General features: G+C 38.2%; 2 protein-coding genes across 3 annotated transcripts in view; one reads left to right on the top strand and one right to left on the bottom strand.

Annotated features, from left to right (window-relative positions):
* LOC120104089 (E3 ubiquitin-protein ligase HOS1-like) overlaps positions 1-11,740 on the bottom strand; it is a 42,960-nt gene extending 31,220 nt beyond the window's left edge. Inside the window, exons 1-5 of one of the 2 annotated variants that reach the window (XM_039114616.1) lie at positions 11,480-11,739; positions 11,182-11,337; positions 2,147-2,537; positions 1,886-2,020; positions 1,593-1,768 (exon numbers count right to left, since the gene is read on the bottom strand). In XM_039114616.1, coding sequence (XP_038970544.1) covers positions 1,593-1,768; positions 1,886-2,020; positions 2,147-2,537; positions 11,182-11,283 — 804 coding nt within the window. In that variant the 5' untranslated portion in view covers positions 11,284-11,337; positions 11,480-11,739. Of the gene's footprint in view, positions 1-1,592; positions 1,769-1,885; positions 2,021-2,146; positions 2,538-11,181; positions 11,338-11,479 lie in introns of both variants that reach the window. The other variant, XM_039114617.1, reaches the window with a different exon arrangement.
* Positions 11,741-15,586: 3,846 nt separating this feature from the next.
* Positions 15,587-23,403, top strand: LOC120104088 (probable pyridoxal 5'-phosphate synthase subunit PDX2). Its single transcript, XM_039114615.1, has 7 exons — positions 15,587-15,730; positions 15,836-15,963; positions 17,647-17,734; positions 17,832-17,905; positions 18,018-18,209; positions 22,909-22,988; positions 23,073-23,403. The coding sequence occupies exons 1-7, from the start codon at positions 15,679-15,681 to the stop codon at positions 23,197-23,199; spliced, it is 741 nt and encodes a 246-aa protein (XP_038970543.1). The 5' UTR covers positions 15,587-15,678; the 3' UTR covers positions 23,200-23,403.
* The last annotated feature ends 1,861 nt before the right edge of the window (positions 23,404-25,264 follow it).

Here is a 25,264-nt window from a genome sequence, read left to right as displayed (position 1 = left end):
GTTGCAAATCAGATCAATTGTATTCAATGTAGACCTGAGCACTGTAAAAAAATGTTGAGTAAAGTTTTAAACACCATGTACCGTCGCCACACTAGTAGCTGGCATGCACTAGCATGCAACAATGCCAAGCTTAGTGCAAGCCCTCTACATTTTTAAACAAATGTTAAAGAAGATTAAAAAATTACATTCCCTCCCTCCTCTCCCTGTACCTCAAAACTGTGTAAGTTTCCCCTTCAATGCTCAATAGTAATTCAAAACCAATCGGCACTCATGCTTCAGAAGCCTCTAGCCACAATCTTCTCCCATTCATCAAAGCATCATGGAAGGCCTCAAGAATGAGTTCGCTTAGGCCTTCCATCCCACATTCCCTCCTGCAACCTCTTTCTTCAAATCATCATTTCCTACTAAAATTCCACCTCTTTTAATGGCCTTCCAACATTGATTCAACAGGTTCCTCTGTGATCCAGTCGGTAACACTCCTTTTTATTTCTAACCCATCCCCCAACCTTAATTTACATAAAGTTAGAGAGAGAAGATAGAATTCTGCAAGGTGGGGCAGCCAAAGTGATGGCGAATGTAGCACCCAATCATGACAACGCTTGGAAAGAAGGGAAAGACTAAGGATGAGTTAGAACCTAGAAAAGATTATGAGCACAGGTAACAAGCATCATGACCTCTCGCATGCAAATCCTGGAAAAAGAAAAATTAAATCTGGTTAATTTTTTTCATTTCCATGGAATCCCAAATTTCTATGGTCCTTAAAAATCCGATGGTATTCTAGTGCACCCAAACAGGCCCTTAAAGTAGTTCACTGCATGTTTGTTTGCTTTCCGTAGCAGATACTTAAAAAGAGAGGGGGAGGGACCTCTCTGTTGCTCGTCTTGCAGGACAGTTTTATACTTTAGGATATAAAAATTCTTGATGAGCTTAAGAAGTTTCAGCTTCAGCTTTTATTGTTTCAAAGATCAAAAAAAATGAAAATTTATCCATATGTTAAGCAGGGGCAATTAAAGCTAATCTCTCCTTACATCTCTCCATTTTCATCTCCATTCCTCCACATGGTTCAAGAAAAAATGGTCTACCATTTCTGATTGAACCAAACAACTTAAGCAGTCGCACTTTCCTTTTTGCACATAAAATTCTTTTCTTCTCCTTTCCCCTATACTTGCAAAGAATTACATCCTTAGATAAATGTTACTAAGTTGAGTAGCCAGGACTTCATATCAAATTATGGACAGAAAATGTGTGACAATATAATTTTAAACAAAGGTATCAGATATATGAAAGTACAGTGAGCAAGAGCATAGCAGATCAATCATAAAGAAGAGTAAAATGGGAAGAAACTGAATGGAGTAAAACAACACTACATATGTGGGAACCATTTCCGTGTCATGTAACTGTATAGAAATGTTGAAAAAACAATATAAGGCTATAAATCAATTTTCCAGCTGCCCTCAGAAAATTAGTTTCTTTTCTGTTTCTAGAATGCAACAAGATGTAGGTAAGCATGGTATATTAACATGACGAAGTAGATAAAAAATTGGTTTTTACAACATACTCGTAGCTGCTATTAGTAGAGTGGGAAAGAGAACCTGCTTTGCCTTCAATGTGTTCTCCAAAAGGTGATGCAAGTCATGAAGCTGACCTGAAAAGGTCTCCTTAAACAATGAATCCATAACCTCAAGAACATTAGAAATGCCAGTTAACTGCAATGCAAACATTTGCAACAGAGACAGCTCAGATTGCATTGCCTCTAGACCAAGTTTATCTATATCATTGTTAAGCCACAACCTGTAACATGTCCATTAAAACATTGATGCACATTTACAAACTTTTAAAATCTAAACTTTATCCTTCACGAAAGGCTATAACTACTTTAGGATACAAATCTCATGAAGATCATAAATGATTTTCTTAAATGTTCGCTTGCACCAGTCCTTCACAACCACTTCATCCAAAAGAAAAGCAAGAACAGGATCACTTGACACAGCATTCTCATCCATACAGACATCTGAAACATCTGTGTATTTGTAAGGTAACAACTGGAAAATTTAGAAAACTGAAAAGCAGATAAAATGTGAATATGATGGGCCTATGAGCATCTACACAACAATTTCAAGGAAGATAAATGTTTAGAGAAGGATACAGTGGCAAATCAAAGAAACAAGATTGTTTTCTAGTGCAACATCGAACAGAGAATATAGACGTTCAACATCAGCCATTGTATGCTCCCTGCCGTCTTCCTTTTCTTGAAATCTGTCATCATCTCGTTTGGAGATAAGACCAGCCTCAGTGCATTTATAATAAAGACGAAGTCGGACTCTATTTCCATTGTTTGGTATTGGTGTTCTACAAATTGGGCATACATCATATCTCTGCCAGCATTCTGCACATAAAGAGGCATGCCCACACGAGTTAAGTACGTGTTGCACATAGCGTCCACAGTTCCTCAAATCTCTAGTTGCTCGGCAACATTCAATCTTTGCTTCATTACATAGTTCAATTAGATCCATTGATGCCAAGTGCTCCAGTGCATCCTGATATAAGATGGCATTATCACAGTGACAGTTCACATGAGGCTTTATTAGCAAATGAACCATTTTATTTATGTAAGGTTTTACAACACAGCAACTGTGAGAATATTTCAGAAATATGTGTGTGTGTATATATATATGCTCCAGAAAAATTATGTCAAAATTCTAAAGATAAAAGGCCAGACAAACAGAAAACTGAGGACATAATCATGAGAAAATACAATCCTGGATCTTTTAACAATGTTAGAGTGCAAACTAGTAACATCACTGAAGGGTTTGAATCTTGGCCGCATATAGCATCTCATCTATGCCAAAGCGGACATAGGATTTGGCTGGAAATGTAAGTGAAGAAGCTTGATTAACTAGTTCACTTCTTTCATAGATAAAGTTTAGAATATAAGTGAGAAACAACATTTGTAACAAAGGATGCTTAATTATTGTTCATTTCCAGCGTCCCATAACTCAAGGTTTGGTGCCATGATTCTCTAGTCACAGTAATTGCTAGTTCCCTGCCAATTGGATGGATCGACATATGCTCCAATCTGCTTCTTTGACCAACATCACAATGATGATTTATTGGCTCACCTCCATTGACAGGGTAAGCAAGGCATCTCAGTATTCTCTAGTTGACACAGACCCCTTACAGCCTAGTCAAATAGGCAGACTGCCTAATTTAGGTAGCCCATCTTTTGAAAGACCATAAATGCATAAATAAATAAATGGGTCAAAAATATGCTATTAACCTTATTTTTTCCAGATCATAAAGATAAACAACTAAACAAATTATTATAGGATATTAGGGGATAAGATTAACTAAAACCAAGAAATGATTTGATCACATACAAGTCCACAAGTCACAGTAATGCTGTCAAAAACAAAATAAGGAGAGGTCAAACAAAAGGTGTAAAGAAAACAGAAATAATAGAGGAGAAAAATGAATTGAAAACATATAAAGCAAAAGGAGTAAAACAATCAGCAAAAACTGAAAAAATAAAAAATAGAGAGGGAAGATGAAAAATGACTACAAGATAGTTGGAGTTAAAAAAGGGGAAAAAAGAGAGGTAAAAGAAAAAGAGAAGATAAGGATGAAAATAGAAAAACAAAAGGGAAGAAGAAAAGAAGAAAAAGGAATGGATAAAGGAAAAGAAAGGGGGAAGAAAATGGATAAGAGAAGGTAAAAAGTGAGGCAAAAAAAGAAGAAAAGGAGGATGAAGAGTGAGTTGATTGCCGGGATTACACTTCAAATATCAACCCACTAATAGAAGCAAATTGCATGCAAGAACTCATGGTTTGGTGAAGGGTGCTCTCTCCAAGAAATTTTATTAATATATCTAAAGATTACCCCATATAATATATTACACGCATATATATAGAACATAATCCTACCCTAATTCAGGCATTAAACCCAGTAAAAAATCATACTTGAAATAGGACCCAATAATAAGGAAACATGCTACAAATATCCTAGTTAAAACTCGATATGTTTTTCAATGGAAAACTTATGCAAAAATCCATTGGTTAAAATTTGAAGTCTTCTCTCGTGAATCCACTAGTTCATGCAAAGTTTGGCATGGTCCAAGTGGTCATAGTACCTACTAGCTGCATGTGTTGCATCAGGAACTAACTTAGGAAGATAAGAGATAAAAGTAAGGCAAAATTGATACTTGTTTAGGAGCCTTTTAGCAGACATACGACAACCAACAACCTCGCAAAGGGCTATTGGAGGTTATGTAAGGCTGTTGGAAATCATCTGATGGGTAACAAATTGGCAGACATAGGACTACCAGTGGACTGGAGGAATTGATTGCCACTTACCAAAGACTTCTAATAGAGAGGTGCTGGGTTAGGTGAAAGAGAAGCTTGGAGATTATAACTTAAGTTTTCATTTACATCATTTCACCTTATTTTGAGGAAAATGTACCCTATTTTAGTTGTAATAATGAAAAAAAAAATTGGGCGCAAGGTTCATTGTACCAGCACTAGCTGTTGTACCGGTATCCTATCATTATAGTTAGAGCTGATCACAGGCCGGGCTTTGGGCCTGAACACTATTCATTTTTTAATCGGGCTTTGGCCGGGCCTATTTAAAATTTGACCTTTTCTATTCTCAAGTCCAACTCATGACCAGCTCTAATTACTGTACATTACGCCTGGTCTAGTACAGCATCCTCCCCATACTAACATAGGGTTGGGAGATCCTTTTTCTTATCCCCAACCATGCTGTTGCCCAAAGCATGTCACTACAGATCGATGCAACATGAAACTAGGAAGAACCAATCAGTTTCACTCAATACAAGCTAGGTCAACCCCTATCCCACATCGGACCTCTACTATTATGGTATGATACACCAAGTACAAGGTGATACAGGGCGGTAAGGCGACCACTGTTTGGAGCATGGCTTAAAAAAAGCAGATATACATATAATGATAACTAAAAACCAAGGCCTGTTGACCAATGACTAGGTGGTAATTTTAACAATCTGGCATATAGGTATGTGGTCTTTTGAACTTTTATTGTTCTTGATCATTGACATATTTGATATATCATCTTTAGATCAAAATCAAATATCTTTACACCAATCTCAATGGCATCAAGGCCATGATAACACCACCATCTAAATCACCATTATGACCATGGTTCCCACTACCAATTATGGTAATCATACTAGTACCATGCTGGTACGGTACAGGTTAGTTCATGTTACCGACACTCGGTACCACTCCACACCAAATTTTATCAGTTTGCTGCCAATACAATAGGGTATGCCCGGTACTAGGCGATATGATCTAATACTGTAAACCATGGTTATGACACAACCACCACCACAGTTGGCATTATGTAAAGTTGTCTCAGCATAAGGGCTCTTTCTATGTGTATCAGTCACCCTACACTAGCCCAACTACTAGCCCATTCTATTCCTAGTTTGACTAATCTCAGCATAAGGGCAAGTTGTCTTACTCCTAGTAGTAATCCATTGTTCGCTACAACATTTGTAGTGAAATTATATCTTTCTCACTCTGACATGCTGGATAATCTAATTATGTTTACAGCTACTAAACAATGTCCTTTGGTCAAAGCAACTAGGAAAAAACAGTCCTAATCTTTGGGCAAGCTCCTGAAAGTAATTGTTAATGGCATAGCATAAACATTCACGTCTCCAATCCATCAACCGAATTCTATTTAAATTAGGTATGCTCGTCTCTCGCTCCATTCTTTTGTGCACCAGATTTTGAATACAATAAAAGGGTTCTTGTTGTGTTCGTCTACCTATTAGAGCCTTAGGCATAGCATTTTTTGCATTTGTGCAGAAACAACATGGCTGGATCTATTGTCATCAATATCAACTTCTAACACTCATCACAGCTTTTCAAATATTAGCACTATCAGTAAATTCTTTAATCGCACTATGCTTTTTAAATGTCCACCAGATTTTTCTTCAATTGAAATCTAAAATATGCCATCTCTAAATTCCTTCTCTTCTTTCATTTTTTTCCATCAGGTACCAGCAAAACTCACTAGTTCTTTTAGATCTTTGTTTTTTCATTGTTCTAAAAGCAGCGGTTGTATGCAGGCTGCATATGCCAACAGATATGCAGTTAGTATTTCTAAACTATTTAGAAATAAATAAAATATTTAAATAGAATAAAACAACAATAATGATAGTAAAATTTCTTGGATAAATAATGGCAATATTTATTACAAAACAACTAACAAGTAGTGCATATTGCTTAGTACTCAATATCTAAGAACAATAGGCATTTATTTAATTAAAATATGTTACTAACACTAATATGCCGCTCACATAAAATCTACTCTCAACCTAACCATCGACTTGAATCTTTCAATTCACATAGGCCCACATAAGAGTGGGCCACATATGTGGCCTAAGAAGACTAAGCAAGCCACATATGTAGCTGCACGATGCTAAGTAGGCTGAGCACATGGTCAAACATTGCTAAGTGGGCAGCTTATTTGGTCCATAGGTAGTATGAGTGCATTTAATAATCGCATATAGCAAGGTTTCAAATACCAGGGGCGGGGCCATCCCCATATTTCTGTGGAACAAGACATCCCCTACCGACACTTAGGTTAGTAGATGTCCCGTCCTTTTCCAATCCATTTTCCGACTCGTCCACTCTAGGCACTCAGAAAAGTGGGATGCCTCACTATCCCAACAGTATTTAAAACCTTGGCATATAGGTAAATTGGTACAATCAGGCGACTGAATCCGTGTATGCGATCTTACGCACTGCATTTTTAAACACAAGCATGGTTTAGGTCCTCAACAGAATAAAAATTTTATGTTTCCATTCCCCTTGATTTTAGAACAAGTGGAACTTAAATATTCCCACCTTACATGGGATTAGTAGAGAGAAAAGGGAATCTAGACCCCATTAGGCTTCTACTCTCTCTTCCTTGGTTAGTGCCTTTTTGCCTCATCTACCACTGCCACCATCAAGCCCTCTTCACCAATCTTTTCTGCCTCAATCTAGGTGGTGAATGATTGCTTCTACTATCTCGCTCCCAGAGAAGCAATTCTTAACAATCTTCTTTGTTATCTAGACCTACATTGAGAGTAACTATAACCCTCGTGATCCCCATCATCACTTCCATCCATTCCTTCAGCTCATCCTCGCCGTTGAATCTATACGCTCTACAACAAAATGGTTAATCAACGACAAAATATTTTGCTACAAAATACAATTTTTCACTAACAAGTACCGTAAGGCAACGAAATAAAACATTCATCACAGAATATTATTTAAATAATATTTTTTGAAATAAAATAATATTTTGTTGCATAATGTAGAGTATTTGGTGACAAAACAATATTTTATTATGCATTCTTCCTTGAAAAAATTTACGATAAAAATTATTTTTGTTGCTAATTATCTAATTAACTTTTAGCAATGATTATATTTCATAGTTAGATATACCTTCATTGGCAACATTTGTCTTAGAATACTAACTATTTAACAATGAATTAGATTTTATCACCCATACGTCATTGTATAACTTTATGATGAAATAGTTTTCATTGCAAATTATTTATGTGATTTAGCAATAATAGTCATTCAGCGTTAGACATATTCTTGTTAGCAACACATATTATTTTATTGTAGAATATTGACTATTTAACAACAAAATAGATCTTCAAAATATTTTTTCACTAATTAATATTACATATATCCAATATATTTTAGAGATAATGATAATATATTGACTATTATATGTACTATATGTACTTAAAATTTTTTGCTGGTTTAATATGCCATTTACAACTTCATTTGACCACAATCTATTTGGTAATAGTTTTATATACATTAGTGATTATTAATTAATTAACGGTATATTACGAATAATTTATTGATATAGGGGGATGCATAATACCTTCTAGCTACTCTCATGAAAAAACTCTGTAATGCTTATTGGTTATTAGCAGGATAGTAAATTTAATGAAATTGATTATATATTATGAAATTTTTTGATGGGTTAAATATGTTATTTTCAACTTGATTTGATCCGATTCTTTTGATGAACAAGTTATATGAGTCAAGTTAGTTTAACAATTAAATAACTATAGGTTGGGAATGTAATCCATATCATAATTGCAAGTGACATACCATAACCACGTAATGGTCTAAGACGTAATTATGAAACTTGCATGACCAATGAAGCTATTCATTTTTTACTTTTGTCAAAAAGAAGAGGATTGATTTATTTATAAAAATAATTAATTATTAAAATATGAGATGAGTATATTTTATAACATGAACAAGTTCTTGCATGGAATGATAGAACAGAACGGCCACCAAATATGTATGATAAAACATATCTTCATATTACAAGCTAATGTTGTCACGATGGCTGAGTAGCAGGTAACAATCCCAGAAATCTTGGGCTTAATCCAATGATTGCTATGCCGACACCGCAACAGACCGGTTGCCCAACAGCACAGTTCGGCATGCCCCCATATCGTTCCACGCGAGGCCCGTACTGATATAACAGGGAAGGCGGGGGGAGGAAGAACGAAGAGACAAGAAGAGAGAAAGAGAGAGGAAGGGAGGGAAAGAGAAGGAGGCTAGTGGAAGGCCAACTGAGGCCGGCAAAGGGCCACAGAGGGCTGGAACGCCGCGCAAAAGGGCGAAGGAGGGGCTCTGCCTCCGATTTTTCTGTTTTGTTCGAAATAGAGATCTCGGATGGGACCATTTTAAATTTTGAAAAAAATAAAGAAATTAAAAAAGAGGCCCCTTTCTAATGCCGACTTCGCTTAATTTTTTTGAAGTTAAAAAAATCCTCTCTATGACCCCTATTTCAAACAAAACAGAAGAATCAGAGGCGGAGCCTTCATTTGCCCCTTTGTGCAGCTCTACGAACCTCCATCAGTCTTCATCAGCCGTCTGCCACCCTTCCTCTCCCCATCCATAGCTAGTTTCTCATTCTGCTCCCTAGAACCATCCCATCTGCCGCTGGTACAGCATAGTACACAGCGAATCGGGTGACTCGGGACAATTCCGCCATCCTTGATTCAATCCTTTGTATAGGTGTACGTATATATATATATAAGAAATTCTTCCCCGCATTTAAAATTTTAAGCATATATCCAAATCCATAACATCAATCGAACTCAGAAAGAATATAGAAATAGATTTGATTGGATAATATCCTACTCATTTTCAGAAAGAATACTTGATTTTGAGTGACGAAATAGTATCATCACTAATAGCCATCTTTCTGGGATAAGGAAAGTTTCATTAGTAAAATATCTTTTGACGAAAGTGCTTTCATCATGGAAAAAATTACTTCCGAAGCAAAAAAAAAAAGCGCACATGACCCTTGGAGCTGACATTTCTTGATAAAATAGATGTTTCGGTAACGTCATCTACTTACTTTTAGTGGCAAATTATTTTGCCGCGAATTATATATATGTTAGCGACAAAATTTATTTCATTATAAAATATTGAATATTTTGTGATAAACTACTATTTCATCAAAGAAGAATTTTAGTGATGAGGCATTAATTACAAACCTAGCGACGAAATTATTTTCATCACCAAATACTATAGGCAACAAAATTATTTTTTAGCAACAAAAGTTTTTTATTGTTAAATGTATAAATTCTTGTAGTGACACCAACGCCCTCGATGTGCTCTCCAAGCATCCTTAACTAGGCATCTGTCAACCTCCAATCAAACTCTGCGTTGTTCCTCAAAGAGTTGAGCACCATCAAACTCCCAAGAAGCTTCTTGTTCCAGAAGATCCACAGCATGGCAGCACTCCTCGACCATTCATCAACTCCTACTCCAGAAAGCCATCAACATTGATCGTGATGCACGATAAGCCTAATGAAATGAGGAGTCCGTCGTCTCTCCTTTAGTCCCTTCTACAATGGGAATATTTAAGTTTCATGCATCCTAAATCTAAATGCAATGGAAACATAAGTTTCCACTGTGTAGAAGACCTAAATTGCATCCTTAAAACACTTGTTTATAATACAAAGTCAATTTTGTTATAATCACTATGATTTTACATCAGCTTTATTCTAAAGAACCAGAACAAATACTTCAGCTTTATATGCAAGGTTTCATTCTAAAGGCTAGTTAATCATGTAACCTAGCATCTTTCATGTCTTTTGTACCAGCAAACCTTAATATGTTAGCCTTTTCATTGTTTCAAATGTATCCCTTCTTTAATCATTAGAAATTGGCAAATATGTCCAAGCAGCAAACAGAATGACAACCTATACAGTAGAAGATAATCATGGAGCACCTACATGTGCAAGACTGATAGGCTAGTTATGTAACCCAGCACCTCCCATGACTATTGTATCATTTGTTACTAAATGTTTTCCTTCAAAGCTATCCCTCCAGCAATAATTTGACTTTGGTAATTTGTTCAATCAATGAACAGAACGTTAATCTATACACAAGCAACTAATCATGGAGCACCTAATCAAAATTTGTAGCATTGTATTAAAAAAAAAAACCTAGCTGTCCAGTTATATCAATGAAATAATAAGTTATGCTGAAGATGAAGGGGCACTCAAATCAAATGGTTGAGTTGCCAACATATTTGCCAAGGCATTCCAATACCTAAGGAGGCATCAGCACTTCCTTTCTTGTCATGCAAGTTACCATGAACAATTACTCCATCCACAAGTCAAATAGCAACATCATCATTTGCTTATCATAGGCTACTAGGACCAAATAACATCAAGACTAGAACAGTTGTAATGAGGTTTTTGCCTTCTCTCTTTCAGCTTCCTTACTCTAAAATAATGTCAAAACAAGTTTCTTCCTGAGAAGCCTCACAGATAATTGTTACTCTCCTTTCTCTAAGATACAATTAAATATTGAAGAAAAACTAATGCCTTGCATTCTGAAACATTTTCTTCAAGATTTAAAAGAAAACATGCTCAAAGCGTCTGTAGATCATATTTTAATAGATAAGGAGCAAATGACCTAGACAGGGCTAAAGAAATTCTAGCAGAGAGAGAAAGAAAGAACTGGCACAGCAGCCGCAAGCTCTAGCTTTTTGCCATCCAACTTCCGTTTTGAAGCATAAGCAGAAAAATAAGCATCAAGTTTAACGCAAAAATATAAAACAGGGCTCCAGAATTAGGAGGGAGAGAGCAAGAGCCCGTACCTGAATGGCACTGCTGCCATAGTTTGGCATCCATCGAGCAGCACGGTCATTGCCAGTCTTGAAAGATAACGGAACCCTACCAGACAACCTTGTTCGATCCATGTCCTCCTTTTCGTCAATCGTCTGCCTTTCCAGGAGTAACGGTGATCGAAAACCCTACAAATGGGAGAGAAAACGGTGCAGTGAGAGACTAGTGGCAGAAGAGTATCAAAAAGGGATGTCCAGAAAGAGGTATTAGGTTAAGGTTTTGAAGGAGGAAGAGGAGCAAGAAGAAGAGGCATCGCGGCCAAGGGGAAACCTGCAGGAGGCCCAGAGAAAGGGGGTTCCTACACGTGCGAGGTTTCGCCTAGATGAAATAGCACAACCAAAAAATAGGGAGAAGGGGGATTTGACAGCAGGAAGGGAGGAATGCAGAAGGAACGTTGAGGGGAGAGAGGAGGGGAGTAGGAACGGAGCGGACAGGAGACGATGGAGGGAGGAGGAGGGACGGCGATACGTGGGATCGGGGGATGGATCATGGATGTAAGGTCAGAGACGGTGGGGGAGTGCACGGTTAGGGTTGGATCGGTTTAAGCTTATTCTAGTGAAGATCCAACTTGAATGGGACCAAAATCAAAATCAAAACGACCATCAAGAATAAGTTCAACATTTCTAAAACTTTAATATATATTTAGTAATCAAAATAAAAAAAATATTTTTAGTAAGATAACATAACAATAAACAATAATACAGATTTAGGATTTAGGGTTTGAGGTTTGGGTTTAGGAGTTTGGGGTTTGGGTTTGGGGTTAGAGTTTTGGGTTTAGGGGTTTAGAGTTTGGGTTTAGGGATTTAGGGTTTAGGATTTGGGGGTTAGAGGTTAGGGTTTAGGGTTGTAGGGCTTAGGGCTTTAGGATTTGGGGTTTTAGGTTTTGGGTTTTAGATTTAGGGTTTAGAGTTTAGGATTGAGGGTTGAGGGTTGTGAGTTGAGGGTTTAGGGTTTAGAGTTCGGGGTTGGTTCAGGGTTCAGAGTTCAGGGTTTAAGATTGAGGGTTTAGAGTTTAGGATTTAGAGATATATATGTATGTATATGTTATGTATGTATGTATATGAATGTGTGTGTGTGTATATATGTATGTGTATGTATATATATATATATATGTGTGTGTGTGTGTGTGTGTATGTGTGTGTGTGTGTGTATGTATGTATGTATGTATGTATATATATATATATATGTATGTATGTATGTGTGTGTGTGTGTGTTTGTGTGTGTGTATGTATGCATGTATGTATATTTTCCTATATATGTATGCATATGTATATGTATGCCCAACAAAAAAAAAAATCCTTGGGCTTGTGGGCCGGCCCGAAGGGGAGCTATGCCTAGCCGCACCGCGTATGTGGCACAATAAAATAGAGAAGAAGACTCTGATAGTTGTCTCCTTCCTTCCTGATTACCAACAGAAAGAGGGCTTTCCGAGAGCAATCCGAGTTCGAATTGAATTCGGACATCTTGCCTATTTGATCCCCTCCCCCTCCTTTGATTTTCGCCTCCAGAATTGCCGGAAATCGCCTCCGATTCCAAGGTTGCTTCTTCGAGCCTCCTCTTTGATTCATCACCAGAAAGGGCCATCGGAATCTCGCCGGATTGAGGTAATTACCTTACGCCACCTTCTCTTTCTTTTTCTAGTTTTATAGCTATCATTGCTTGGGTTTGAGCCAGCTAATCACCGGGATTCAATCCGAAATAGAAGAGCCCTGTTTCGGTGTCCATTTCGCCAGCGTTCATCACCACCGGCCGCCGATTCAGGCCGGACTTCGCCACTTCCTCGATCATCGAGATTGCATGGTCGTCAGTCTGGGAAACCGACCATGATCCATGTCGAGTTTGATCACCCCTTGCTCCTATTATTTTATTTTTCTTCTTCCTTCCGACTATCATCACCGGCGAGGCAACGGCCGACAGATCGCCTCTTTGATCCGAAGAGGAAAGGGAGAGGGCTCTCTCCTATTTTGGAGAAGAAGACAGGGTCTCTATCTTCTTTCTCTCTCCTCTCTTCTCCCTCTTTCTCTTTTCTCTCTCTTTTTGGGCCAGACATGTTGATTGATTGAGGTTGGCCCATGTTGTTGACAAGCAAACCCAAACCCCCGATTGAACTGGACTGAGATTCTTTCTTGCTGAATTTTCTCTCTCCACTATACTCTCTCTCTCTCTGTATGTATATGTATGTATGTATATATATCTATACGCTATGTATACATATACACAGATACGTATAGACATATGTATATATATATCATATATATGTATACTCGGGTCCTCCGAACAAACAGTCCCTGGGACCGAGCTAGCCGGCGCGAGGGCCGCCTCCCCAGCCGCCAGAGGAGACATCGTCGCCGAGGGTCACGGCGACGTCCTACTCGATTTGGGCAAGGACGGTCCGAGTTGCCCCTGCTTCATCTTCCCCTGTCCTTCTGCATGATCGCCTCCCCTATCCCAGCTCATCTCCTCCGAAGCGTCCACTCTGTCCGGGGCCTTCTTCACCGGTGGTGGGGCCGCCTCCCCAGCCGCCGAAGGAGGCGTTGTCGCCGGAGGGCCTAGCGGCAGGCCGCTCCTCACCATTCTCGGAGCTACCCCCTCTCCCTCGTCGCCGGCCAGGGACGACCGTGCGAGCGCCGTCCCAGAGGGAGGAGGAGGGCTTCGGGCCCTCGTGCTGCTGCGAACACCGCGCCACCTCCGCCTCCCCTCCACCAAATGCCCAGGGGCGTCTGCCCCTCTTCAACAGGCGCAGGCCCAAAGCCAGCTCCGCCCTCGACGTTCCCAACTGGGCTTCCTCCACCCCATCGAGCCGGCAACCACGGTGGGCTTGGCCCTCCATGCAGCCCAACTCGGTGCTTGACTCGGTGCCTAGCCTGGGTTGACTCGCCTTCGCCCCAGTTGCTCCTGAAGCTCCCGAATCACTGACCGAGCCGCTCCTGCCTGGCGATCTCCTCCAAGCGAGCTTGGATGGCTTCTGCCAGCCCTCCAGATTCTGCGGAGATTCAGGTTAGTTTTGCCTTCCCCCATATGCACTCCTAAGGGAGTTCTTACTTTTCTCACAAGACCAAAAAAAACAAAACAACACAGCCAATCTTTTGGTAGAATTATTTTTTATTTTTCTTTTTTCTATTTCCCCTGAAGCATCTGAGACTTCCCATGTTCTACCTATGCCATTGCTGCTGCCGCCAGTACAAGGCGGCTCTAAAAATGTATGCCCCGTCTTCACCCTCTCCCTCCTCCATCTGCCCATTCCCTCCCCAATCCTTAGCTGGTGTCTATCTAATTGCCGCGCTGGGTTAGGCCTGACCTCTCTAATCTTAAGCCATAAATGTCAAATGGGCTCCGGCCAAGATTTGTGGTATGCTTTGGCTCATGATAGAGACTTGCTGAAAACAAAGTTGTGCGTAGACCTGATCCGATTTTTTGTTCGGATTCTAATTTTGGATCCAGATTCGATCTGGTTGAAGATCGGATGGGTCGGATCCGATTTGAATCCGAATCTAGGCTGGGGATTACAACTTTTTTTTGTGCTTTTGGGAAAGAATTTGGGCCAATCTAATTTGGTCATATCATAATTATGAGGTGACCCATGACTTGAAAGACTTGCAATTGACCTCCAGTCAGAATAGATGACTAGCTAAGTCGGTCTACAAGCCAAATTTCATATCACACTATTTTTTATCTATATGACTGATTGGACGGAAGTTGGCGTCTCCCAGCTCCCCTCTCAGGAAACCCATATCTCCTTCCTGTCTGCCTTGAAAACCCGCCATAAATTCACTTAAAAACGACCAATAGTACCACCACCCGCACACAAAAAAAAGAAGAGACTCTCTTGCTTGTTATCACAAAGCAAACTCATTTCTCTCAGCTTTTGCTGGATTTTAGGTGGTTTTGTGGAGCCTTTATCCTGATTTTGTTTCTCTTTTTCTGTTTCCATTACCATTTACCACCAACTCGGTGCCGTTAAAGCCACCTACTTAGCATCATTTCTGGTCCTTAGACAAGCCACCTTCTTTCCAACTCAAACCAGCAGTCCTCTCTCTCTCTCTTCTGGGCCCAAGAGATTCTGAAGCAGAGCACAGCTGTGCGGAGCTCCTGTCTTCTTCTTCTTCTGGCACAAGAACATATCTGAGATAGCTCCCATTCATTAAAGAAACCATCTTGGGTCTGCTTCTCTGGCCTTCTTGCTGCTATACCTGTCCCGAGTTAAACCAAAAGCTTGAGAGCTCGGCGTTTGGGTTTCCTTCTGTTTTGCTCATTCTCTTCGGGTCCGTTCGGGTCGGGTCGGGTTACGGGTCGACCCGACCCATTTGCAGCCTTAGCTGGCGCGGCTACGCTCCGGTTGGGGCTTTCTTACCTCGCGCCGCCGCCGTTCCTTCCCCTTCCTCTTCAAATCGCATCGCGTTGGTGGGTCTCCTTGGGGCTCCATCCTGCATCTTTTCCTTCTCGTTTTCTCTCTATCGGCTCGGGTGCCTATGGCGGTCGGCGTCCTCGCACTGCAGGGTTCTTTTAACGAACACATAACAGGCCCGCCTCTCTTTTCCTCTTCATGTTTCTTTTCCTTCCTCTTCGTCAATTTTTTCTCTCTTTTTCGTTCATGTTGCCGTGGCTAAGAAAACTATCCTCTGGCAGCGCTGAGGAGAATCGGGGTCAAGGGAGTGGAGATAAGGAAGCCGGAGCAGCTGAATAACGTGGACGCCCTCATCATCCCTGGCGGCGAGAGCACCACCATGGCCAAGCTCGCCGATTGCCACAACCTGGTCCGTCGCTTTCTATCCCTTGCGATCTCCCTTGTGTCAATAAACTTCTTTCAGCAAAAAAGAAAACAAGAAAATTTGGCTGCTTTTTCCCCCCTTAATCCCTCTTTACTTGTTTTGAGGAGGTTACTGGTCGGTTATTGTTCAAATGCCTTTATGCATATGTTTCTTTAATCTAGCACACTTTTTCATTTTGTCTTCTCCTTCTAAATTCTTTTCTATTGCTTGAAACTAATGTGCAAACAAGAAACATGCTGCATTTGTTGATATATGCCTCTGTTTTACTCACAGGCTCCCCTTTATCAATCTGTTCCTGTATTTTCCCTTTTTCTTTTTCTTTTTCTGCAGCGTGGGGTTGCAACATCTCATCACATATGTTATGGACATGAAACTTGACCTTTCTATTCTGTTCTAGAGACAAGTAGTTCCAGTTCACATCATCCATTGGAAACGTGATGTGTTTGAAGTTGATATGCAAGTGGGAAGCAGTTGATTTGCTTATTGTTTCCATTGCAGTCATCTCTGTTTCATTCTTCATCTACATGTGTGCCTTGGCATATGTAGTGATGTTTTAACCTTTGACTTTCTGCTTTCCTCTTAACCTCCTGCCTATTGATATGCTATTGTTGGTGAGCATCCCAATCACATAATGTATTAGGGAAGTACAACTGCATTAGAAATTGTTACTCGCACGTTATATTGACTTTTGTAGTTTCGATTTCCTGAATATGCGCCTGGAAAGTGATGTCTTTATGGAGTCCTCCAATTAACCATTATGTTTCCATGTTGATCTTTCCAACTAGTTGAGGTACCCTTGTTGTGTTAGTTATTGCTGGATTCTCCTGAATGAACTAATGGGGAATCAATTAGAGGCCCGGCATCCGAGATGCCAACGTTTTAAAAATCATATAATTCTTTACTACCTCTAAACCCACTTGACTACTCCAAAGAAAAGAATGGAAGAACATATATAGGAAACACAGCTAAAATAACTTCAACACATATGGCCTTAAAGTTTAGATAAATTAATTTTGTATTTATTTTGGTCAAACTGTTAATATGACTCATAACTATTGCTATCTTGCAAGAAGGATGCTGACACTTGTATTTCACTAATAAAAACTCAGATTAAGCATATTCATGTGCACGATATATCCTCAAACAACTCACATTCATGTACGCATTTACGAAGATGTGGTTGCACAAAAACATAGGGGCACACACACACACACACATCTTAAATTCTTTATTGGACCGTGTCCTCAGCCCCCTCCTTGGGGGTCAAGGCAGCTGTCTTTTAAAACATTATATGCATGCATGTCTATATGCCTATAATTGTGTTGTAAATCCTGCCTTTTAGAATTTGGACAAAGTCATTCTATACTAGTGTTGGACACTGACCTTACCATCATCCAAAACTATGTCATTTGTACACAAGCTTCCCAAAAGCTTGTTCAGATATGTTAACAAAGAAAATTATTAATTATATTCTTGTCCCTTTGGCTTGGTCAATTAAATGGGCTGATTTCTTTTCTTTCTTTCGGCTTGTAGAGTTGCTTCCTTAATGCCATCTTATTTCTCATATGTGGGTGTTTGTAAGGCACTTATGGTGCTGAAGTTTGTTTTCCTTTAATTCGGCGAAGAAAATGGTTTAACTTTTGAGATATCAATTTATTCGAATTGCAGTTTCCTGCAATGCGGGAGTTTGTAAGCACTGGAAAGCCTGTGTGGGGGACTTGTGCTGGACTCATTTTGTTGGCAGACAAGGCAGTTGGTGAGTAAGCCATGAAATACATTATTTTGTAGTAAAAGGACATAATTATCAAAATATAGCACAATTTAAAGCTAATGACTCAACTTTGGCTATTCAGGGCAGAAGTTGGGAGGACAAGAGCTTATTGGAGGGCTGGACTGCACTGTCCATCGAAATTTCTTTGGCAGCCAGGTAAAGTATGTCCACCTGGAAATTTTATTGGTTCGCTGTCTCTTTTTCTATTTCGATAGAATGGATGAGGATTACAACTGCTCAATGATTACATACTGTTATTGTTTTGCAGCTTCAGAGCTTTGAAACTGTACTGTCAGTGCCTAAGCTTGCAGAGAAAGAAGGGGGTCCTGATAGCTTCCGTGGAGTGTTTATACGTGCCCCAGCCATCCTAGAAGCAGGACCAGATGTTGAAGTACTAGCTGATTGTCCTGTTCCTTCTGATGATGTAAGGACTATAGTACCTACTGATGAAGGCAAGAAGGTTTGTGTCCGTACCTTGCTTTCTATAAATCACTCAGCAGTGATGCTATAGGGTTAAATGTTAAAAATGCTAGATTCTTATTTATTTTCTTCTACCTTTTTGTATGAATTTTTTTTGAATATGTCCCAAACTATTATTTCAGTTAAGTATTATTTAATGATTTCACTTATTTGGTCTATTTAATTGAATTTATAGTAGTTTATGATTTAGCAACTGTGCAGCTTATGATTTAGCACCTGTAAATACATTTTTAAAAGAGAGACGAGACCTTAATAACCTTTAATAGCAGATCAAATTTATCATAAATAGATTACTTTTTCTTTAAGGAACATGATCAATATGTAAGGATCATAAGGTGATACCAGGAGAGAGTTCAACCACACAAGACAAGTTACTAGTTTTAGATATCTATGCTAAATGCAAGAAGAAAGGAAAAGAAATTAATGAATATCCAAAGATAACATGGTGGAATTTAAAGAGCTTTTAGGAATAAATTATTCAAGGAGGGAAATTGGAATTTAAGGACAAAACCGAGCAAAATGTGAAATGGAAAGTATATTAAGAGGGTAGCTAAAGATGTTCTAGGAGAGGCAAAGGGAAAACAATATATATATTAAAGAAACTTAGCGGTGGAATAATAAGGTACATAAGGCAATTAAAACAAAATAGATTTTTAAACATTGGCAAAAAATAAAAGATGTTGAGGAATTTACAAGGAAGCTAAGCAAGATGCAAAATGGCTAGAAAGTAAGGCTAAATGCATATTATATGATAATTTATGTGATACATTGGGATCAAAAGAAGGTGAGAACGAAATTTACAAAATAGCTAAAGCTAGAGAAAGGAAAATTAAAGATATCAATCAAGTTAGATGCATCAAAAGTGAGAATACTAAGATATTAGTGAAAAATGAGAAAACTAAAGGAAGATAGAGGCATTATGTTAAAAAATTGTTAAACAAGGATTCTACTAAGGAAATCTTTATGAAAAAAGTACAATCAAGAAAAACTCAAGGTTTTATTTGTACAATTCATAAAAGTGAACTTTAAAAAGAATGCAAAATAGTTAGGTATTAGGGCCAGATGAAAGATCTATTGAGGTTTGGAAAATTATGGAAGATATTGGATTGAATTGGCTTGCTAACTTATTTAGTGAATTATAAAAGTTAAGAAAATATTAAATAATTGGAGAAGTATTGTACTATCTATATATAAAAATAAAGGTGATGTACAAAACTGTTCTAATTATTGGAGAATAAAGCTTATAAGTCATTCTATGAAATTATGGGAAAGGGTAATTAAATTAAGAAAAATAATAATTGTTTGAGATACCTATTTTTTGGATTGATGTCTGAAAGATCAACAACGAAGGCTATCTTTTTACATAGAGAATTGATAAAAAATATAGAGAAATTGAAAAGTTTATAAATGGTCTTTATTAATTTAGAGAAAACTTATGTTAAGGTGCCAAGAAAAGTGATTTGATAGTCTTTAAGAACGATGCACATAAGCGGTATATTGAAATAGCCGAGGACATGTATGTTGAGGCATTAGCATGTGTTAGGAATTACTGTAGTACAGCAAATATTTTTCTTATGATAAGCTTATATCATGGAACAACACTTAGCCTTTATCTATTTGTATTAGTTATAGATGAACTCATATTTAATATTCAGCAGAACATACCATCGTGTATGTTATTTGCAGAAGATATAGTATCGATCAATGGGAATGAAGTCAGAATATATAAATGCAAATTTAATGAGAATGTGAATAGAGATGTAATATCAATTAAGATTGATGGATAAGAGATACAACAGAGCGACCGATTTTATTATTTAAGACTTATTATACAAAATAACAGAGAGATAGATGAAGATATATATAATGGAGTTAGTGCTAGTTAGATGAATTGTAGAAGTGTATCTGGAATATTATAGGATAGGCGAATATCTTGAGACTTGAGAAAACAATTTATAGAATAACAGCAAGGCTCGTATATATGGTACAAATGAGAATGCTAATATATGGTACAACTAAGAAGGATAAATTTAAAATTGAATATATTAGAAGAGTTGTAAGAGTTGCACAAATTAAGACAAAAATGATAGAAAATCAATTAATGATAGTATAACATGGACAACAAAGTTCTAAGAAGGCTTGTATAAAAAGAGATACTTTAGTTTGTGTGGAAGGTTGTACAAGAATGAGAGAGAGACTTAAATTAACATTGAGGTTGTGAGGAAGGATATGAAGAAACTTTGAGTACCATCAGAGGTGGCCCTAGGTAGGAATGCAGGTGAATGAGGATCCATAAATATGATCACAAATTGTTGCGAAAACGTTAGATGATATTAAAAAAAAAGATTCCTCAAAAAGATCTCTCTCCGAAGGCCATAGACATTTCTTCTTCCTTATTGCTGGTGTCTTGTTATTGTGCTGTGATACCACCTGATTTTTAAAGAATACTCTGCCCTAGACAAGAGGTAAAAAATTCATTTTATCCTCATACTGCATTAGTGGGTGATGTATTTACCTATGTTGGTCTTTGGAGCATTGATCCCTTGCCATACATGTACTGCTTTTTGGATCATAGAGTGTAATAATTGTTAATAGTGTTCATGTTGTTCGCTTAGAAATTTGTGCACATTTAAATTATGTCATTTCCAGCTGTTAACCCGTGAACTTGTATGGGAATCAAGTTTTGAACATTGTTAGGTAACTTGGAACTTGGTATCTTGTCTTCAGTTGTTGCCTCACTAAACATCTTCTATGTCGCATGAACATCGACCATCGAAGAATAGAACTCAATGGTTGGAGAACAAAGACGGACATTTAACAGCAAGGCAGGAGATAAAATTTGGTTTTTTGCATGTGTACCCTTATGAAATTGCATGTGTACCCTCATAAATCCACTAGTTGCGTATGTGCCCTTATAAATTATTTTTTATCTCACATCTTCCCTCAATATCATAATCCGTTTGATGATGTTAGGTTAACCGGCATTTAATTAAAAGTTTTATTGCACGTATATTTTTATAAATATTTCATATTGTGTATACCCATGCAAATTTACCATTGCATATATGCTCTTATAAATTATTTCTTATTGCATATCTACCTTTATTGAGTTAAGAGTATTTCATTCATTTCATATTTAAACTCCTCTTTTCTTCATGGTGTTAAATGGCATGTTGAACACATCGTAGACATGCAAAGGAAAATAATTGATAAGAGTATACACGCAAATAATAAATTTGTGAGGGTATGCAATTTCAGATATTTATAAGGGTACATGCAAAAAACCCGATAAAATTTTAAAGGGAATAACTTATAGCGACCTTTTGAAATGTAATTTGCAAGATAATTTAACCAAGGCTCAAGGATTCCAAGCTGTTGACTCTACAGCTCAAGAATAGTCTCTAAACTATGAAGGCTCAAGAATAATCTGTAACTGTTAACTTGAAGTCTCTAATGCTTAAGGAGGTCATAAGATTAATATGCTTTGAATGATTTCAAAAAAAATATAAAAATGACTACTTTGAATGCTTAGCTTTCGTAGTTGGAAGATACATTATGCAAAATGTTTTTGCAACACGAGAAGTGCTTTATGCTATGAAGAGGGTAAAGACTAGGGCATTCATGATGCTGAAAGTAGACATGCTAGTAACATATCATTGAGTTAATTGGAACTTTCTGGGTCAAGTTATTAGGGTCATTGATTTTTGGATAAATGGAGAAATTGTACTAGAAGCTACATAACTTCTCTTTCCTTGTCCATATTAAGTAATTAAACTCCTACAGCTCATAGTCAGCCAGCATGTAGTCTAATGGAAGGCGATCTATTATCACTATTTGTATAAATATTGTTTCATGCAGTGCTGAGTAGAATGCTAAACAGAGGGGGGAATAGGATTTAGACTTCAGTGGGAGTTCATTTGGGTCGAATAAGAATTAATCATCTGCAATATCGTTTAGTTTTCCCTTGAGCATATACTGATGAATGCACAAAGCTGAAGAATATTTATCCAAGTTTGTGAGTTCATTTCAAAAGCTGAACAAGGAAAATTGTAGGGTTATTATGTCATCAAAGTCACTTAGTCTATTTGGAAGAATATTAAGAGAGGATTGGGTCTTCATGATTTTAATTATGTGGAAGGAAAAAAATGGACTTTCTACTTTGAGAAGAATTTTCTAAGTTCATGATATTTTGCCTCTATCATCTTACAGCTCTCCATTTTCGAACTTTATCCTTTTAACTACTAACCATATCAACTTTTTAAATCTAAAAGCGTCTTACTAAAACTAGGATGAGATGAAACACAGCGTTGGTCTATGAGCTGAAATAATTCTGGTAATCTTGCAACTATTATTATTGGGACATAATCATTTTCATAGATGATAAAGTGGCAAAAATATATTTATCTGATATTATCTGATAAGAAGTTGATAACATTTTTGTAGCATTAGTTAATTATGTTACAATAAATTTCAACTGTTAGTTGTTTCTTTTGTTCAATATTCTGCAACAGATGGTTTAGAAAGATGACACAACTCTAAATTTAATTTTTATATTTCTTATTTTCTTCTGTGAACTGGTCAAATCTTGGAACCTCATTACGAATTCATGTGATGTGCTAAATCTAATTCATTTGTGTAATCTGTTTGCAACTTCTAGACCTGATACAATTGTTTCTCAGGAGAGAGTGATCGTTGCGGTAAGGCAAGGGAACTTGCTTGGAACGGCTTTTCACCCTGAGTTGACTTCTGACTCTCGGTGGTAAGTAGCAGCTACTGAATTGCAGCATAAGGTGGCTAGTTTATTCTCTGGTTAGCATATTGAGATGTAGCATTTTCTTCGCAGGCACAGTTTCTTTTTAAACATGGGAAAAGAGACGGGTGAAAGGAGCCTCGAATGCATGGCTGCACCTGGGAGGTATTTAGAAGATCGTCCAGGGAAAAGGCCTCGTGATCTTCCCATATTTCAGTGATGCTGATATTATAGATGTAGTTGCTTAAAATGTTCCTAACGCAAAGTTGGCTATTTTCTAGCAGCTTTCTCAAGAATCCTTCCTATCGAAGGATGGATATCTGTCTATTAATTGATTATATAATTATCTATCAGTTGGAGGTAATTTTGCTTTGAATAACTCTGTCTCGGCCTGCGAGTTGCTGGTCGAAGACAGGTCCATCAATCATTGATTTGGGCCCATAATTACTCATGGTGTGAGGGTATGAAGCCCAGTCCATACATCAAGCATCTAACAAAGAGAAAGTATTATGGAAAGACGTTGCTGCACCTAGGTGCATCATCTTCTTCTCTTTTGGATGACTGGGCAATTTTGATTCAACTGCTTTTCTGATCCATCTTGCCAACTATTGGTGTTGGAGAAGACCATTATTTTGTTCCTGAAACCAGCATTGTAATGAAGGCCATGATCCCTCGACCCTTGGTTGCTGCTGTCATTCCAGCGAGGTTAATGCTGGCATGCCTCTTATGCCTCCTTTAGCGGAGAGACTTAGAGCACCAAGATGAGGTCAAAGGGCTGGAGCGTGGTTTTTGTGTCTGCGTATTTTGAAGGAGCCGCGGAGAGAAGGAAACGGCTACAGAGTACCTTGTTGCCGAAGTACTTTCGCGATGGCAATAAAAAGTTGCATTGGCTTGATAACTTGTGGATTTTGTTAATGAGAGTCAAGTATGGTCTTTGGTCCCTACGTTGCTTTCAGTTTCCGCTTCAAGTGGCTCTCCAATATGGAAGAAGATAAATTCTTATGCTCCAATGTTTATGCTAACATTAGATAGTGTATTGATAATGATGCCTCTATTGATGTGCTTCATTATCCGTGGTTATCATCTATTCTTTTAGGAAGGTGGCTTGCTTAGGTTGATTCTAATTTATTGCAAGGTGTTATGCTTAAAAATTTATTACTACTTGGTGATAGAAAATAGAATCGGTTCTTAGTTTCATAACTTTTTGAAAAAAAGTTAGCTGATAGAATTTTTTCTACTCCAATCTCGAGTGGCAATAGTATGGATAGGTTGGGATGGAGCCTACTGCTATCTATATTCTGTCTACGGTCATTTTAGGGTCGACTTGATTTCTGAGTCAATTCGTGATCTCTAGAGGTCCACTCAAAAAAATGCTTCTTTTTGTTGTGCTATATCTTTCGCTTGTGGTCATTAAGGGGTCGATTCGTCTATCTTTAGGGTCGACTTGAGTTTGCTTGATCCACTAGAGTTGACTCAAAGCTAGTTTTCATTGCTATTTGTATTTTATCTACAACCATTGTAGGGTTGACTCGACTTCTTCAGGGCTGGGCTCATGATCTTCAAGGGTCAACTCGAGAATGTGTCTGTTTTTACTATGCTCCGTCTTTCGCTTATGGTCATTATAGGGTCGACTCGTGTATCTTTGGGGCCGATTCGAGTTTGCTTGGTATTGACTCATGATCCAATAGGACCATTTATGAAAGGGCTGGCTTTTATTGATACGTGTACTCCTTTTGTGGCCATTCTATAGTCGACTCGACATCTTCAGGGGCCGACTCATGATCTTTAAGGGTCGACTCAAAAAAGTGCTTGCTTCTGCCGTGCTTTGCCTTTCGCTTGTGGTAGTTGTGGAATCGACTCATCTATCTTTGAGGTCAACTTGAGTTTGCTTAGGATCAACTCATGATCCACTAGGATCGATTTGTAAAAGGTCTAGTTTCATTTCTATTTGTATTTTATCTACAGTTATTCCAGAGTTGACTCAACTACTTTGGAGGCTGACTCGTGGTCCGCTAGAGTCCGAATTTCTTTGGGTCGATTTGTGATCTACTAGTGCCAACTCGTGAAAGGGATGGCTTTCATTGCTATTTTGTATTATGTCTGCGGCCATTCCAGGGTCAAACTCAACTTCTTCAGGGGCCAATTATTCTTCTTCAGAGATCGACTCGAGAGAATGCTTATTTTTGCTGTACTCTACTTTTCGTCTGTGGTCATTGTGAGGTCGACTCGAATTTGCTTGGTGTCGGCTCATTATCTACGAAGGTCGACTCGTGAAAGGGTTGGTT

This window comes from Phoenix dactylifera, chromosome 16 (assembly GCF_009389715.1).
Source record: "Phoenix dactylifera cultivar Barhee BC4 chromosome 16, palm_55x_up_171113_PBpolish2nd_filt_p, whole genome shotgun sequence".
Taxonomy (NCBI): Eukaryota; Viridiplantae; Streptophyta; class Magnoliopsida; order Arecales; family Arecaceae; genus Phoenix; species Phoenix dactylifera.
Note: the sequence above shows the minus strand (reverse complement) of the source record. Positions and strands in the feature narration are given on the sequence as shown.